Below are 18,905 nucleotides of genomic sequence, written 5' to 3'. Positions count from 1 at the left end.
CTTTTTTATTTCTTTAATGCTGAAAGTTAAATTAGGTGAGTAACATGAAACCAATATTCAGTAATATATTAAATATTTTGATGCTATCAAAATAACTATTAATGCAGCACAAGCTAAAATTCCTGTGCTCCAAGCTTTTGAATATAGAAGTTATATCACTACACTTGGAAGGAAGAATAACAGTGAATTTATAAGATATTTTTGCACTAAAGACAATTTGGCATGGTCTCGTCTCAAAATCTTGCCCCATTTCCTTCCAAAACAATAGGTAGACAGATACATTGGGGACTGAATGGAACTCAAAGCTTAATTTGGACAGCTTTCCGCACTTCTCTTTCTGATTTTGTTCCCACACAAATTCCATGCAGCCCAGTAAGAATATTGTTTGAGTAGAAAGAAGTGGAAAGAGAGCTAACATAATCTGTTGTCTCTTGGGGAGTGGGGGAGGGAGTGTGTGTGGAGTGGGAGGCTCTGCCCACAAAGTCATCTTCTTGGATGTTTCAACTGTGTTTGACTTAGGGTTAAAAGAGTAGGTCCATTAGCTGGTAACCTAATCAAATCTGTGGCCACTGAAAGCAAGTTCAGTACACATAACTCTCCATGTATATTGGAAAGAAAAAGACTAACAGATTTCTTGAAAATAAGAGGCAGCTCTGTGGTTTGTGTTTGTTAAACAGATGTGTTCATTTGTGGAAAAAATGGTAGAAGAATGAACACAGAAACATGTCTATATTTTACACTGTAAAAAGACAGTTACTTTCTCTGCAATTTGTTTAGCTTCTTTTTTCTTAAAGAAAGATAACAATTGTTTTCTTATCTAAGTCCACAGTTCCGTAATTAGTACCCTGCTTCTGATATATTTAAGCAATAGCTTTTTTTCACACAATTCATTACCCATGCTGACAGCTTTTTGAATTTGGAGGTGCTTTTCCTAAATTATAATGTAATATTGTTTTGGTTTCGAGTGATCTCGAGATATGATATTTCAGTTTCCTCTCTAATTCTCTTCCCATTTTTGAGACGTTTCCTCATATAAAGCTTATTGTGGTTTATGTTGGACTTCACATGTTACCGTACAACTTATTTAATTATTTAACTTGCTCATAAATTAGAATAGGATTTGGGGAAAGGCTACTTGTACCACTTGTCTCAAATGATGTCATTGAGCAGCTTTCAATTATACTATAGTCCCTAGCTGTGCAAGACTACATTTTCCACCATTCCTAACTATCTCATCAAAGGACATGACACGTACTAATTTGAAGAAGATACTTGGAAGGCATTATCTAATAAATTGTTGTGATCTGAAATCATATTTCATATAGTGTTCACTACTGATACATATGCCACTGCTGAGACTGTTGGTCAGAAGGAATCCATTTCACAGTGGCAGATTATCACAGTCTTGTTGCTGGAACAATGCAGTGTGATTTTAAAGGTCTTCTGTGGAATGGAGTTGATGTTTTCTCCAACAATGGAATAACAATTGCATATTTCATGCCCTAAACATCCACGAAAGAGTCCCTACCAACTTATAGTTCCATTCTGGAACCTTAGTTCTACTACCATTTGACATTCTGAAGGACAGCAAGGCATTTTGAAATTTCAGGAAGCAAGGTATAAAGCATGTTCTGATATTAATGATGTATAAAGTACCTGATTAAGACTCTTTTGAAATCTCTAATCATTTCTAAGAATGTTGGCCAATTTATGGCCAATCTATGGTATATTTAGCATTCTAATGTTTCATATTTATTTTTCAGTCCAATACTGAACAAAAGATAATTTTAAAAGAACCAGACATAGGAATTGCAAAAAGAATTGTCACAAATATCCTAAGTTTTAAGCAAACTCTCCTGTTAAAAATGTAAGACTTGCAACTCCCTGATCAGGGAGTTTCCACTTCACTTGTACTGAAAACTCTGGAAAGAAACTGCTTTCAAGTGATTCTGCAATGGTTCATTACAATTTCAGGGCCAGGAACTGAAGAGGTAATTTGGCTTTGAAAAACAGGATTGATAACATGACTCAGGATTCAAGAACTTAGCTCTATTACCCAGTAGCACTAATTTGTGACTGGTCAATTAAACAGCAATAGAAATCTAATTCCACTGGGCTAGATAACTGTCTATTCTTAACAGAGAAAAACAAAAGAAGCTTCTTTATTCTAATAAAGTACTGTATTGTAAAGAGAGTAAACACTTCATATTATAAACATTAAGTGGAAATATTTGTTGCATTAAAGCATTAGATTTTAATCTGATCACAGTGAATAATTCCACAGTGTATAATTCCACTAACTGTACTGTATTCCTATTATATTATAGTTAAAATAAATTACAAAATTGCTAGATGGAAAGATAGAATAATCAGCAAGATTTTTCATGACAGATAATTGTACTTACAAAGACAAAGCAGGCATATAGATTCTTTTTTTTTTTACTGAAGCCTTGTTTTATTTTCATGTTTTGCTAGTTGTTGGCGAGGGGAATGGATTCTGTATAGTTTGGTTGATTTTTTTCCTGCCATAGGGAACAACCAAGTTTTAAAGAAAGGAAAAATCAAGAAGTCTGAATAGTTTTACATGCTGTTATCTCTTTACTGATAGAAATGGTATTGGAGATAAGGATACCTCCATAGGAGGAGTCTATACCAGTTTGAAAGCAGTTCCTGATCTGTTCATACTCACAATGTAGACAATATTAGTAAATGAGACAATTTATTTCCAACTCGGCTGATCTAAAACTCAACCCTAACAGTTCTAATTTTATTCTTGCTGAGCATTAACAGAATAGCTTGCTTCACGACACCTCCTAGCTCATGAATTTAGCTTCTCTGCTTATTCTTTTTTCTCTTTTACCTGCTTCCTCCAGCTTTAGCATAAAAGGCAAGTACAACAGTACATCCCTAAGCAGTAGCCTGGACTGGTCTTCTGGTGAAGCAAAAGCAGAAGGAATTCCAATTCACCTTTGCCTTCTTTCTTTGGGCTAATAAGCACCTAGAAATGGTTGCAGGGATCTGCAATTAGTTAAACAGCCTAGATCAATCTTGGCTATGATCTCTGGCTGCAAAAATGCTGATGTGCTATTCTTCATAGTTCACAGTAGTTTTTAAACAGAAAGAATGGCTCTTTGTAGCCAGGGAAGTTCTCCATGTAGCAATGGCTCAGACTTAGGTGGGTGGATGGGTGACATTAACCAGAAAAACACATAGCTTGGATTGAAAATGAGGAGGCATGACACACTAGCTACCTATTTCCTTTACGTTTTGGGTGGAATGGTGGAAGGAAGTTTTGATTAGTTCAGGAACTGTTATTGTTAACCCTAACCCTAACACATGCCCAGACAATTATTATATTTCTTCATTAATAGATATCCCAAACAGCAATCCAGGAATTATATGGATAGTGAATGAATAGGGAATCTATTAATGAATTAGAATTTTGAATGCCACTTTGCAAGCTCTCTAAATCTTACAGAGAGATCTCTGTAAAATCTTTTCATTTTTGGAAAAAAATGGAAAAAGCATTCAACCAGGGTGAACAATATGTGTTCAATGTTTAATGTTGATTCTGTACATATTGTGCACTCTTCTTTTTTCTTCTGTAATTGTCTGTTTCAACTGTCTGTAATTTTGTTTTTGTCATTTTTGTAGTTATTTTAAATGTAATATCTTATTTTTGAAATAAAGAAATGTTTCATGGGAAAAGTGAAATGACATCTTTAAAAACAAAATAAATGGTTTATTTATTTATAAAGAAATGGCAAAAAGTCAGGCTTTTACTTTGCCATACAATATATATTAACTTTCATTGCCACCTGCCTCTGTTTAGAGGCTTTTTCGAATTCCTGATCTCTTTTAGTTAATTCACCAGGCATTCTCCTTTAAAATAACCACACTTCTATATTCTTGGGGATTTGTTTAGCACTTACTATATTATCATCGGAAAGCTGAAGTTTATGTTGTTCCATTGTCAAACTGTGGCTGGCCTTACATAATGCTTCACTGCTAATCAGGATTCTAAAAAATTGAAATTACCAAAAAGAGCTCTATAAAATCATAAACACCTGATATTCTCTAATGAGCATTTGAAATAACAGTAATAATAAACGGTGCTGAGACAAAACACATGCATAATAATAATAATAATAATAATAATAATAATAATAATAATAATAATAATTAATAATAATAATAATAATAATAATAATAATAATAATAATAATAATAATAATAATAATAATAATAATAATAATAATAATAATAATAATTTAATTTCTATACCGCCCTTCTCCCGAAGGACTCAGGGCGGTGTACAGGGCAAATACAGTAAAAATACAACATACAAAAGTTAAAAAAAGAATTAAATAATACAGCCCAATTCCAATAAAATTAATACAGTTAATATTAAAAAAACAACCCCAAACCCATCAGACCAGGCCGGCTTGTTCAAATAAGTATGTTTTTAGGTCACGTCGGAAGGAGCAAAGGTCGGGAGCCGTCTGGAGCTCCACCGGTAAACGGTTCCAAAGGTCTGGCGCGCCCACAGAGATCGCCCTCCCCCTGGGGGCCGCCAGTCGACACTCTTTGACCGATGGCACCCTAAGGAGGCCCTCTCTGTGGGAGCACACTGGACGAAGGGAAGTCGATGCTGGCAGCAGGTGCTCCCGTAGGTAATCCGGTCATTACCAGCACCTTGAATCTTACCCGGAGGGCAACCGGAAGCCAATGCAGCTCGCGGAGTAGAGGTGTTACATGGGAGTATCGGGAAACCCCCACCACCACTCGCGCGGCTGCATTCTGCACCAGCTGAAGCCTCCGAGTAGTCCTCAAGGGCAGCCCCATGTAGAGAGCATTGCAGTAGTCCAAACAGGAGGTCATGAGCGCATGAGTGACTGTGCGCAAGGCATCCCGGTCCAGATAGGGCCGCAACTGGCGCACCAGGCGAACCTGGGCGAAGGCCCCCCCTAGTCACAGCTCCTATATGATCTTCCAAAGAGAGCTATGAGTCTAGGAGGACACCCAAGTTGCGAGCCCTATCTACGGGGGGTAATATCTCACCCCCCATGGTTAGAGATGGAATAATCTGAATTTCCCGAGATGCCGGCACCCACAGCCACTCAGTCTTGTCAGGGTTGAGCCGAAGCCTGTTCCTCCCCATCCAGACCCGAACTGCCTCCAGGCAACGGGACATCACATCGAGGGCATCACTGGGGTGGTTTGGGGTAGAGATGAAAAGCTGGGTATCATCAGGATATTGATGATACCCAACCCCAAAACCACGAATGATCTCACCCAGCGGCTTCATATAGATGTTGAACAAGAGAGGCGAGAGGACCGACCCCTGAGGAACTCCACAAATGAGAGGCCTCGAGGTCGACCTCTGCCCCCCTGCCAACACCGACTGCGAACGTCCCAGAAGGTAGGAGGAGAACCACTGAAGAACAGTGCCTCCCACTCCCAACCCCCTGAGACGCCGCAGCAAGATACCATGGTCGATGGTATCAAAAGCCGCTGAGAGGTCTAATAGGACTAGGACAGAGGAGCAGCCCCTGTCCCGAGCCTGCCAGAGATCATTCACCAGAGCGACCAATGCCATCTCCGTGCTGTGCCCGGGCCTGAAACCCGATTGGTATGGGTCCAGATAATCAGCTTCCTCCAGGAACAACGGGAGCTGATGCGCCACCACGCTCTCAACAACCTTCGCAAGAAAGCGAAGGTTGGAGACCGGACGAAAGTTGTTTAATACAGCTGGATCCAAGGCAGGCTTCTTGAGGAGAATTCTCACCACCGCCTCCTTCAAGGCGGCAGGAAAACTACCCTCACTCAAGGAAGCAGTTATCACTGCCTGGATCCAGCCTTGTGTCCCATCCCGAGCCGCATAAACCAGCCAGGAGGGGCACGGGTCCAATAAACACGTGGTGAAGCTCAGCTTCCCCATGATCCTGTCCACATTGTCGAGGGTCACAGGATCGAACTCCTCCCAGATAATATCAACAAGACTGCCCATGTCCTCATCGTCAGACTCTGCCCAGTCGGAGTCCAAACCGGACCGGATCCGAGCGATTTTGTCCGACAGATGTTGGCTAAACTCCTCGGCACGGCCCTGCAAGGGCTCCTCCCTCACCTCCTGATTAAGGAGGGAGCGGGTAACCCTAAACAGAGCGGCCGGGCGGTTATCTGCAGACGCGATGAGGGTAGCAAAGTATTTAGACCTTGCCATCCTCATCACTGTGAGATAAGACCTTGTAAAGGACCTTAGTCGCGATCGGTCGGATTCAGACCGGCTGGATCTCCAACAGCTCTCTAGGCCCCGTCTCCGACGCTTCATTTCCTGGAGCTCAGCGGAAAACCATGGAGCCCATGGTTTATACAATGATGCTATCATGGAAGTTCTTCTTTACATACTTACATCCTGATGCAAGGTTATAAGTCATGACATTTATATTTGAGATCATTGCAAATGGGTTAAACTAGGTAACAACCATTGTGTAGATACCTATGAATTGTAGTGAATCTGCAGCATGAAATGATTAGTTTCAAAATTGATGTTGAAACCATTAAGAGGCTTGGTTTTGGCACAACCTGGTGAGTGAATCCATCCATGATGGCCCAGCAATATAAGCAAATCAGGATACTACAGTTTGTCCTAAAACCACAATTTAACCGAAGAACCTTGATCTAAGGTTATGGGGAAGGCAGTTATTCTCAGACTAGCTCATTTTTTAAATTGTAGTGAAAATAAAATGGGATGATTCCTTACAGGAAAAGTTGAGATAAAAGCTTAATTAATACAGAAATTCAGGAGGAGAAGAGCTCAGTTTACTTCATAATGTGAATTGGAATCTCATTTGGAGGGTTGCAATGACCAAAGTTTCTGCCTTGCCCCTTCTTTATTATTTGGCTTTTTCTTTTGTTCTTCATGACTTAAATTGCTTGGCAATTGGACAGCTTTAAAAATTGAATTACAGTAATAAGATAGAGAATTCATTTATATAAATGCCTTTCTCTCACTTTTTTTTCTTGTCAGACTGGTTAGAGAGGAGTCTCAGATATAAAATGGCTGGAAAATCCACTGAAAAGAAAGGCAAGAGGTTCAGGGATTATCATGAAACCAAGAAAAAAAGGCTAATATGAGGAAGAATAATGCAAATGTGTTTATTTAAAAAGTTTATTTAAACATGTATGCGTTATAACCTGCATAGAACACTTCAGAGGCAACCTTTATGGCCTCTGTAATAATATATAATAATAGGCCAATTTCATTTGGAATAAGCTGTATATCCTCACTTTAAAAAAATCTATATTCATATCCAGGAATTTCCTGTTCTTTCTGAATTTTTACTTTGCACTTTTTAATGGTATATAATATTTTATTGCAAGTTTTGTGGATTAGATCAATGAATTAAACTGAATTGAAATATTTGAGTTATCTGCAGATATTAAACTTTGCATAGGTTTTCTAGCAAGTAGCCCATGCAGGTTTCCAAATTGGAACATCAGATGGAGCAGAAAACAGTTCTTTTAGTTGATATGTGTGTCAGAGCACACAAGGAGGGAGAGAGGGAGAGAGGTGTGCTAGAAAGGGTGAAAAGAAGAGAATTAAATGTTTGACTGTGAGAAAATGTTCTCTTTTCCAATCAGATTTAACATTCCTTTCATAAGAGCATTTAAATTTTGGTGGGGGAAAAGGCAGGCAGTTGGCATTAACAGACATTCTTTTTCTTCAAAGCTTAAATGCCAACATTGTGGAAGGGGATTAGAAGCACTTTTTAAAAATTTCAGCATGTATATGTGTAGCAGTTATCTTTTGTCTTCAGAGCTGCAATCCCTCAATCCTCCTTATTGCCAAGGCAAAAAAATCCCAAACTCTTCCAGTAATGTGGATGGACAATTGAGGTCCAGAGACCTTGGTGTGGGGTTGACTCCCATGCTTCCTCCCTGTCTTTTTTTATCACTGAAAATAAACTAGTGTTGAGAAAATTATATGTGGGGTAGAAAGCATTACCTGGCAGTGAATTGTATTTAGTATGAAAACCATGGAATAAGAGTCTCTATAACATGTTTGCATGTTTTTGAAAAAAGGCCACTTTCTAATAGCTGAGGCCTATGTTTGCAGCTGGAGACAACTGTTTTAGGAATGAAGATTATATCATATTGGCATAATTTCCCATTGTATATACAATTCTTTTCTTAGTCAAACTCTCCATGTCTCTTGCAGCTTTTCATGCAGTGCAAAACCCTGCATAGTCTACAACCAGGCCTGTATAATAGATGTTGAAAATGCATAAAAGGCCTGGCTTTTATTAGGCAGCCATCTTAGGAGAAGAAATTAATGGCAGGAGTTGGAAGACAAAGCAGAGCTGAGAAAGAACACAGCCAGTGGTGGGATTCAGCCAGTTCGCACCAGTTCGGCAGAATTGGTAACTAATTTTTTGTGGCCCAGGCCCAGAATGGACTTCTGGAAGTGGCATCCACACAGAGAACCGGTTGTTCACATATTTGAATCCCACCACTGAAAACAGCCTCTTTAAGATAGCTTGCTAACCTCAGGAGAATGCTGTCCTACTATCATTGCTGAAACCTGATTTCAAATCTTGGTCTGGTCAGTTCTTCCCTGGGACCCTGCTTTTTATCTCAGGCAGCCAAAGGAAGGTGGGGGTAACAATGGGTTCATGATTCAGTCCTCTTGAGAATTAGAATCTTTTTCCAGCAATAGAGTACTCCTCAGTAAATAAGCCAATCAATGGTTCTGTTTCATTGGGATTTGAATACAAAAGCCTCTGAGATTCCTTTTTGGCCATCCAGAGGTTTTGTAGGGGCATAAAAAGGCAACAAATTCTTGATATTTATTGTGAATCAGTCTCCTGCCATTCCAAAACTGCCTCCTTTCCCGGAAAAAGGAGGCAAAAGAGGGGGAAGGAATAGAAATAAGCCTCTGATGCATAAATATCTCTTGAAATATCACACCGTATCTGCTCTGTGGTTTGCTTCTTCAGAAATCAATCTTTTTTCAGACATATATATATTGGAATTTATGTGCATTGCTTTTACTAGGAAATCTCCCCTAGCAGACTTTACAACATCTTTCATTATTTGGAACTATAGGAAGATAGAAAGAGAGATGAACTCCCAGGTCTTTGCGCTTATTTCTCTTGCAGACGGACAACACATGTAGAGACAGAGTGCACCACCAGACTGTATTTTACAGGTCTGACAATAAACCCGAACTTGGTCATGCAAGCAGGATAGTTGTCAAAATTCAGCAAAATGGCATCTTCTGCCAGGCTTTACCCACATAGCAGCCTTTTGACCCCAGCTGCATCTCATCCAGCACTTTGCATCCTTGTGTCCGGTATATGTAGGACAATCCTTTATTTGAAGAGCTGTTGAGTACAAGTCTGTTTTGTTGTTGTTAGCTGCGAAGTTGTGTCCGACCCATCGCGACCCTATGGACAACATTCCTCCAGGCCTTCCTGTCCTCTACCATCTTCTGGAGTCCATTTAAGCTCGCGCCTACTGCTTCAGTGACTCCATCCAGCCACCTCATTCTCTGTCGTCCCCTTCTTCTATTGCCCTCGATCTTTCCCAGCATTAGGCTCTTCTCCAGTGAGTTCTTCCTTCTCATTAGGTGGCCAAAGTACTTGAGTTTTAGCTTCAGAATCTGGCCTTCTAAAGAGCAGTCAGGATTGATCTCCTCTAGGACTGAGCGGTTTGATCACCTTGCAGTCCAAGGGACTCGCAGGAGTCTTCTCCAGCACCACAGTTCAAAGGCCTCAATTCTTTGGCGCTCAGCCTTTCTTATGGTCCAACTTTCACTGCCATACATTGCAACTGGGAAGACCATAACCTTGACTATACGCACTTTTGTTGACAGGGTGATGTCTCTGCTTTTTAGTGTGCTGTCTAGATTTGCCATGGCTTTCCTCCCCAGGAGCAAGCGTCTTTTAATTTCTTGGCTACAGTCCCCGTCTGCAGTGATCTTGGAGCCCAGGAAAATAAAATCTGTCACTACCTCCATTTCTTCCCCATCTATTTGCCAGGAATTGAGAGGGCCAGATGCCATGATCTTGGTTTTCTTAATGTTAAGTTTCAACCCAAGTTTTGCACTCTCCTTCTTCACCTGCAACAAGAGGCTCTTTAGTTCTTCTTCACTTTCTGCCATTAGAGTGGTATCATCTGCGTATCTTAGGTTGTTGATATTTCTTCCGGCAATCTTAATTCCAACTTTTGATTCATCTAGCCCTGCCTTTCTCATGATGTGCTCTGCATATAAGTTAAATAGGCAGGGCGACAGTATACAGCCTTGCCGGACTCCTTTCCCAATTTTGAACCAATCAGTGGTTCCGTGTCCAGTTCTCACTGTTGCTTCTTGACCCGCATATAGGTTTCTCAAGAGACAAATAAGATGGTCTGGTACTCCCATCTCTTTAAGAACTTGCCACAGTTTGTTGTGATCCACACAATCAAAGGCTTTAGCATAGTCAATGAAGCAGAAGTAGATGTTTTTCTGGAACTCCCTAGCTTTCTCCATGATCCAGCGTATATTGGCAATTTGATCTCTAGTTCCTCTGCCTCTTCGAAATCCTGCCTGTACTTCTGGTAGTTCTCGATCCACATACTGCTGAAGTCTAGCTTGTAGGATTTTAAGCATGACTTTACTAGCATGAGAAATGAGTGCAATGGTGCGATAGTTTGAACATTCTTTGGCACTGCCTTTCTTTGGAATTGGAATGTAAACTGATCTTTTCCAATCCTGTGGCCACTGTTGAGTTTTCCAAATTTGCTGGCAAATTGAGTGTAGCACTTTTACTGCATTGTCTTTTAAGATTTTGAATAGCTCAGCTGGAATACTGTCACTTCCACTAGCTTTGTTGTTGCTCAGTTTTTCTAAGGCCCACTTCACTTCACATTCTAGGATGTCTGGCTCGAGGTCAGTGACCACCTCATTGTGATTATCAGGGACGTTAAGCTCATTCTTGTATAGTTCTTCTGTGTAATTTTGCCACCTCTTCTTAATCTCTTCTGCCTCTGTTAGGTCCCTGCCATTTTGGTCCTTTATCATGCCCATTTTTGCATTAAACGTGCCCTTCATTTCTCCAATTTTCTTGAAAAGATCTCTGGTCCTCCCTATTCTATTGTTTTCTTCTATTTCTTTGCACTGTTCATTTAAGAAGGCATTCTTAACTCTTCTAGCTATTCTCTGGAATTCTGCATTCAATTGGGCGTATCTTTCTTTTTCTCCCTTGCCTTTCACTTCCCTCCTTTCCTCAGCTATTTGCAAAGCTTCCTCAGACAGCCATTTTGCTTTCTTGCATTTCTTTTTCTTTGGGACGGTTTTGGTTGCTACCTCTTGTACAATGTCGTGAACCTCTGTCCATAGTTCTTCAGGCACTCTGTCTATCAGATCTAATTCCTTAAATCTATTTGTCACCTCTACTGTATATTGAGCAGGGATATGATTTAATTCATACCTGAGTGGCCTAGTGCTTTTCCCTACTTTCTTCAGTTTAAGCCTAAACTTTGCAAGGAGAAGCTCATGGTCTGAGCCACAGTCAGCTCCTGGTCTTGTTTTTACTGACTGTATAGAGCTTCTCCATCTTTGGCTGCAGAGCATATAGTCAATCTGATTTCTGTGTTGACCATCTGGTGATGTCCATGTGTAGAGCCGTCTCTTGGGTTGTTGGAAAAGAGTGTTTGCTATGACCATCACATTCTCTTGACAGAATTCTATCAGCCTGTGCCCTGCTTCATTTTGCACTCCAAGGCCAAATTTGCCTGTTATTCCAGTTATCTTTTGGCTTCCTACTTTAGCATTCCAATCCCCCATGATGATAAGAACATCATTTTTTGGTGTTAGTTCTATAAGGTGCTGTAGTGCTTCATAGAATTGGTCAATTTCATCCTCTTCAGCACTGGTGGTTGGGGCATAGACTTGGACTACTGTGATATTGAATGGTTTGCCTTGGATTCGAACTGAGATCATTCTGTCATTTTGAGGATTGTATCCCAGTATTGCTTTTCCTACTCTTTTATTGACTATGAAGGCTACTCCATTTCTTCTGAAGGATTCTTGCCCACAGTAGTATACCTGATGGTCATCTGAATTAAATTCACCCATTCCTGTCCATTTTAGTTCGCTGATACCTAAGATGTCAATGTTCAGTCTTGTCATCTCTTGTTTGACCACGTCCAGCTTTCCTTGATTCATGGATCTTACATTCCAGGTTCCTATGGAGAAAAAATCTTTACAGCATTGGACTTTCCTTTCACCACCAGACACATCCACAGCTGAGCGTCCTTTCGGCTTTGGCCCAGTCGCTTCATTCTTTCTGGCGCTACTAGTACTAGCCCTCTGCTCTTCCCCAGTAGCATATTGGATGCCTTCCGACCTGAGGGGCTCATCTTCCAGCGTCATATCGTTTTGCCTTTTGGTACTGTCCATAGGGTTTTCATGGCAAAGATACTGGAGTGGGTTGCCATTTCCTTCTCCAGTGGATCACGTTTTGTCAGAACTCTCTGCTATGACCTGTCCGTCTTGGGTGGCCCTGCACGGCATAGCTCATAGCTTCATTGAATTACGCAAGCCCCTTCGCCATGACAAGGCAGTAATCCATGAAGGGGACAAGTCTGTTTTAAACAGCATAATAAAGCATAATAAAACTGGATAGATGAAGCCATGAAAGTCAATATCCTGGATTGAACAGGCACACAAGTCACAGCCTCTCCCACTATGGTGAAATGTACTGTACTTCTATAGTAATATTATTTTCATTTTTACTTTTTTCTTTTTACAGGATTTCTCAGGATGGAATCCAAACTTAGTGTACTATACTTTCCAAACCATTTCTTGCTAGCTTTTAGTGACAGAAATCAGTCAGACAGAAATTAGTAGGTGAAGTTTCCTGGGTTATGAAAATAATTGCAGTAGAACTGTCACTTATTAAATGTCTGGATTCCATAGTTTGACTCAAGGAATTGTGCCAAAAGGGAGGGAGGGAGGAAGAGTGGGTTGAGTTTGGAAAGGATTTTAGAAGGTGGATAGTTAGTATAGTCACTACAACTAATTCTTCAGAGCAGAATGATCAATATGATAGAAGGAAGGAACAAAAAAAAACCTTTAGTAATATGAGGGTTTTTTTTTTAGTAAAAAATAGAAAACCTCTGAAAAGAAAGTTGTCATGATAATATTAAAAAATCGTAAAGCCTTTAAAAGCAATATTTTTGTTTTTACTAAATCATTGAATCAACATGTTTTTTTTCTAGTTTCTTTTAAGCATTTTCTAGTTTGGAAAACTAAGAATCTGCATACTTTTACAATGCTGCATAGCCTTAATGGCTAGCTGATAGACTATGAAGCTGAGTGTTATGCTGTGAATCATTTTGTCTGGCTACTGTTTTAATCAAAATTTGATAAAATGTTTGTCCACAGTTCCATATGATAAGAAAAACAGAAATGAATTTAGATGGCAAGAAATTGAAACAGTCCAAACTGTAATGTTACTTTTCTTTTGAATTTTGGTCACGATCCAAAGTGATAAGAATTTATTATGGAAGTTTCTGAATATCCTTAATAAACGTGGCTTGCCTTGGCAGAAATCTGAACATCCCAGCTTTAATTTTAGAAAAGAAATCACAAACTAAAATTGGGGAAAAGGAACATAGCTCCTACATAAGTTTCTTGTTCCTAGTTTTTATCGGTATGTGTTGTTTTCTTGTTTTACTCTGGCCTTGATGTCTTGCTCTTTAATTTTTGTGATCTGCATCAATACATTTTACATCCTCCCAAATTTGACAGTTTGACTACAAATTTGGGCTTTTCTAGCTGCAGAGCCTAAAATGTTTAAAAATTACCAATGGTTTATGGATGAATAGATTATGGAATTTGCATTAGGTCTTACATTGGGTAAGGCTAAATAAATGAATCTCAGGCTGAACCTGGATTATAAACATTTTAGTTATGAAGCAAGGAAGCTGGTCATTTGGCTCCAAGCTTTTTAAATGATACAAAATAAGCAAGATGTTGACTTTAAACAGGCTAGTTTCGTTTGTAAGAATATAGAAGCCTTTGAATCTTCCCCAGACATAATATTATACTAGAATCTACATGGAAATGATGGTGGTGGAGGTGATGGCATGGAATTGTTGCTGCTTAGAATTTAATACCAGTGAGTGGGGATGATAAAAACTGGAGGAAACCAACTCCTTGCACATTTTCCTCTGTTAAAAAATGGACACCCCAGGTAATCTTCATGTTCAGGTTCTTGCATGTTCCCACTGGGGGAAAAATGTGGGAAAGAGAATCTTAAGTTGGAAATAACAAAAGAAGATTAAACTTACAACCTCATTCTTACCTGCTTCAAGTACCTCCTTCCTATTTAGTTATGCACAATTAACACCCCCCAGCCCCCTCCACCAATCAGATATGCCTGCTTGCTGCAGTCTTTTCATGCTTTGCAGAAATTTTTGTTGTTTGTTGCTGATATTGTTCTTGTTCTTCCTTTGCCAGAAATCCCCCAGTGTGCTGGCTGCAACCAACACATCTTGGATAAGTTCATCCTGAAAGTCCTTGATCGACACTGGCACGGCTCTTGCCTCAAGTGTGCAGATTGCCAGATGCAGCTGGCAGAACGTTGCTTTTCCAGATCAGGAAGTGTCTATTGCAAGGAAGACTTCTTCAAGTAGGTACAGAAAAGCTATCCAAGATGACTTGGAAGGCTTGCAGGACTTACTCTCTGGCCACGGGCAATGGCCTGAAATGTCCTTGTTTTGGGGAGGTGGCAAGGGGGTAATTGAGGGATGGTATAGTGGGGTTGTTAAAAGGGTGACTAAGAATATGTTAGTTTAAATGTCAGTGCAGTCCTAAAATGGTATCACCTCTGGCAAATTATGCTGATGACTGAGATCAGATTTACAAGAACTTTTGAAAATACTATTGCAATGAAATGTTTTTTAAAAAATTATTCATAACCTCTTATCTGTTGCTATGATGACTTCTATATGTAAAGTTACTTTTGAAGGGTACTCTTAATACAAGATAATGTCATGGTTCTGACAAAGGAAACTCTTCAAAAAACTTCAGGGCATTGTTTACCTTAAAGAATCTTTATTCAAGTAGCATACTGTAGCTTTGGCACATACAGTACATGGTCCAAGCCAAAATCTGAATTCTCCTCCCCTGAGCACATAGTATCAAACACAATTCCCTCCTCTAATTAGCAGTCATAAATCACATTCTCCAATTAGTTTAAATTGCAGATTTTCCCTCCTGATCTCTAGCCCACCATCTCTTATCATCTCTTATTTCAAAAGCCCACGAGTTCATACACTTTTACAATATTGTTATGTCTAACAAACTCCCATCACATTCCTCCTCCTCCCCCAAAATCATCTAATTCTAAGAGTAAAGCATAGGAAAGAAAAAGGCTGCATCTCCATATGTTGTCAAAGCAAGAATATCCGATGTTAGCAGCGTTGACATCTAACCTATGACTTCAGCCCAGAATGCCTATTTCTGTCTTATAGTCAAATTGGGAAGGTGGGGGATTTGGATTCTCTAGTCTACATTTTCTTTGTGTTGGTTATTCAGGCTGCAATTACATGTGCCTTTCAATTTCGTTTCTTTTTTTTTGTACTGACCCATATAGGATTGCCTTATCAAGATCCTGCAAACTTTTTTCTTTAAGACAGAGTCCCTTAGGATGCTTGGACCATCTGCTTGGTCTTCTGGTGCTAATTCCTAACAAAGCCTAGAGGTGGGGAGGAGAGGAGAGGATGCAGGCAGGGGAGAGGCCAGGAATCATATTTGTTCATAACTCACAAATCCTGCAGTGGAAGAGGAACTTACAAACAGTAACTCTAAGAGAGAGTAAAAAGGTTAGACCAAACATCCCTCCTGAAGACAGCTTAACCCAAGACATCCTCCATCATTTACCAACCCCTTTTGCATTAGAAATGAATTATTTTGCATTTAATAATTTGTTAATCAAACCCCGATCTACTTTGTGCCGCTGCTTTGCCCCCAGGGGGAAATCTAGGCATGAGATGAGTTGGCTGGAAGGAGGGCATGGCCTCTCAGATCAGTGCCAAGGAACTCAGTGGCCTTGATAGTTTGGCAGGCAACTGATGCCAGGTCAGGTCTAGGACTGGCAGAAAAGAAATAGTAGGTAATGTATGTCCACTCTGGAATCAGTGGGGGAAAGGCCACCTAATCCACTTAATTATTTTGATGGGCAATCCCAATTATTAACATTTTGGGCCTCAGAAATTAATATTTATTTGAATGTAAATTAACAGAAAATACTAGGTCACTAATTATTCCATCTGTAAAGTAAACAAACATTTCTAGCCTGCCGCTAGTAAATATTAATTTCTTCAAAAACTGTTTACAAAGGTAGCCTAAAAATATTTCATTATTTTACAGAACTGCAGAAAAAATAATGTGTGCTTAGGTTTTGTTTTGTGTTAGTGGCGCATTGCTATCAATCTGTCATAATCCAGTTTATTTATTTGCATAATTTATATCCTGCCCAATTCTACAAATCTTGAGCAGCTCATATAAAAACATCATAAATATCATAAAACAATCAATTTAAAACAACAGGGATCATTAAAGTAGCACAGCACACCTAATAAAATAGCCTTCCTGAATTCTAAAAGCGCCAGCATCATATATAAGGTTTTGTAGCACAAAACCAACATTTAGATATGGAAGCATCCTGGAAAAGCTGTTGATCATTTATCCCTCAGTTGGAGAGCCATGCCTTAGAAAGATCCAGAGCTGCTTACTTATGTGAACATAAATCTTGTAAAAGTTATGTATATATTTGCATTTAACAGATATTCTTGCATCTGCTAGTCTTGGGGAGGTCCAATGGCTATAGAGAAATCTCATTGTTTGGCATCAAAATGCACCTGTGGCCAGAGTTTTCTTAAAACCTTTTCCTCTCTATGGTCACTCCCAGTCACTAAAGAGAAAGACTTGCTTTTAAAAAACTGACTGTGAAAATGTTGAGAAAACTACCCTTGCAATGCACCAAAGCAAAGCCTAGAGGATTTTGCTGCATATGGGTGACAATTCACAGTATCCTTCCCTCTGGAAGTTCCCACTTGCTCAATTTGCTCCAGATATGAATATAGAAAGACAAAAGCTCTTGTAAAGTGGATTCCCAAGTACATGAAACATACCTATTGCTGGCCAAATTATTTGTACCTGTCAGGTAGAGCCAGCCCAGCTCCGTATACAGGTGAAAGGAAAGTGTAACTCAGGAAATTGTGCCTTCTCCTCTCTTCTCCATTATTTGGCTGTATTGCTTGGTATCAAAAGCATCTGCCTGCCAACCCTCCCTCCCTCCTTTGCTATTAGCAAGGGAAGAACATGTGACTGAGCAGATGCTGAATGCAGAGATCCTTTGAAGCCATCATGTAGAATTGGTGGTGCCTTGTATGCAGGGGATTAGAGAAATTAGAAAATGTGTGTGTGTGTGTTTGTGTGTGTGTGTGTGGGACTAATAGTTCTCTGCAGATCTGTAGAGTGTCACGATGGTGATGATGCTTTCAAGATGCAGCTTTTAGGGATGTTGAAGGGATAGTTGCAATAAAAAAGAAGGTATTTCTAATTAGATTGATTAGCTTGATCTATATGAGGTGGCAGCATCCTGAAAAGGGAGACTAAGCATACCAGGTAGGCTAGCATCATTTTGGAATTCTCTCTTACAACATTTTTTACTACATGTGTATCTGCTTTTAACTGCAGGGGATCTTGTTAACTGCAGAGGGTCTTGCAACTAGCAGCATAAAGGCATGCCATCACCCCACCATTTCATTCTGCTGGCACTCTGTAGACCAGGTCTGACCATTGGGCAAGGGATGGGAAGAAGACTGTACATGCAAAATGTCTTGAAGGAAGGGCCTGTTGCGGTAATGGGCATTCAGAGAGCCTGTTGGACACACTGCAAGCAAGAGGTAGATTGCCTCATTAGAGAAGAGGAGGAACATGTGAGTATGGGGAGGCAAGTGAGGGATCTCCGGAAAGAAGATCTCTAAACATAAGTGAAAAAAGGGAATGGGACGCATGTGCACTTCCCCTTGCATTTAGGGACCCTGGTGGTAAAACAGGCTGAGCAATTTATGCACTGGCTTTGTGAGCTGAATACCCCAGAGATTTTCCAAGCAGAAATTCTTGTAGCTCTTGGATTATTTACTCATCAAACTTGCTGCCAATCCAAAGGGGGAGTTCTAACAGTTGACTCCTCCCCCCATCCCTTTAGGCCATCTGATAAGTAAAAGAACATCCCACCATTAATTGTGAACTTTTTACAGTTTTTATTTACATCTAGTATTTTTTTCTGATGAACAGTCCAATAAGCAAGCAACTCTCACCCCTGCTCCCCCATTCCATAATGTGTGCTCGTTCTGTCCATCTCTGCAAAGCTATAGTGCTTGTTGCAAAGCTTCAGGCCATTTCTTCTCTTCCTGGGTCAAATTTCTAAACTGCTCTCAGCTCCTGACATATAAACTCGCTGAGTTTTGCACCAAATGGAGACAGCTGCCAATTTTTGATCTGGCATTTCTTGCGCAAAACTTAATGTCTTCCTTCTTCATCTCTGGTGACTTTTGCCATGAATAATCTTCTGCCATGAGGAAGGGGACCTGGAGTCTCTGCTACTTCCAAATATGATTTATTTCTTCCTTCGCATTCCTCCTTGTCTCTCCTTCCTTCCAGCCATACCCAAAGTTGAGGTCTTACATTATATGGTTTCTGCCTCTTGCCCTAATAGTATTCTTTTTATTTCTCCTAGCTATTTCATCAATGCTTGGTTTCACTCTGGGTCAAACCCTTGCTTGTATCAATCAGTGTCTCTAGGTTTGGCTGGATCCACAACTCCACATCTTTTTATTTCTTT

At 40.0% G+C, this 18,905-nt stretch overlaps 1 protein-coding gene across 1 annotated transcript in view; it reads left to right on the top strand.

Annotated features, from left to right (window-relative positions):
- LHX4 (LIM homeobox 4) overlaps positions 1-18,905 on the top strand; it is a gene marked incomplete at both ends in the record, with an annotated part of 59,638 nt that overhangs the window by 20,316 nt on the left and 20,417 nt on the right. The window contains one exon of the mRNA XM_081322410.1: positions 14,510-14,681. Within this exon, the coding sequence (XP_081178536.1) occupies positions 14,510-14,681 (172 nt within the window). The remainder of the gene's footprint in view (positions 1-14,509; positions 14,682-18,905) is intronic.

This window comes from Vipera berus (genome assembly GCF_964194415.1).
Source record: "Vipera berus genome assembly, chromosome: 3".
In the NCBI taxonomy this organism is placed as follows: domain Eukaryota; kingdom Metazoa; phylum Chordata; class Lepidosauria; order Squamata; family Viperidae; genus Vipera; species Vipera berus.
Note: the sequence above shows the minus strand (reverse complement) of the source record. Positions and strands in the feature narration are given on the sequence as shown.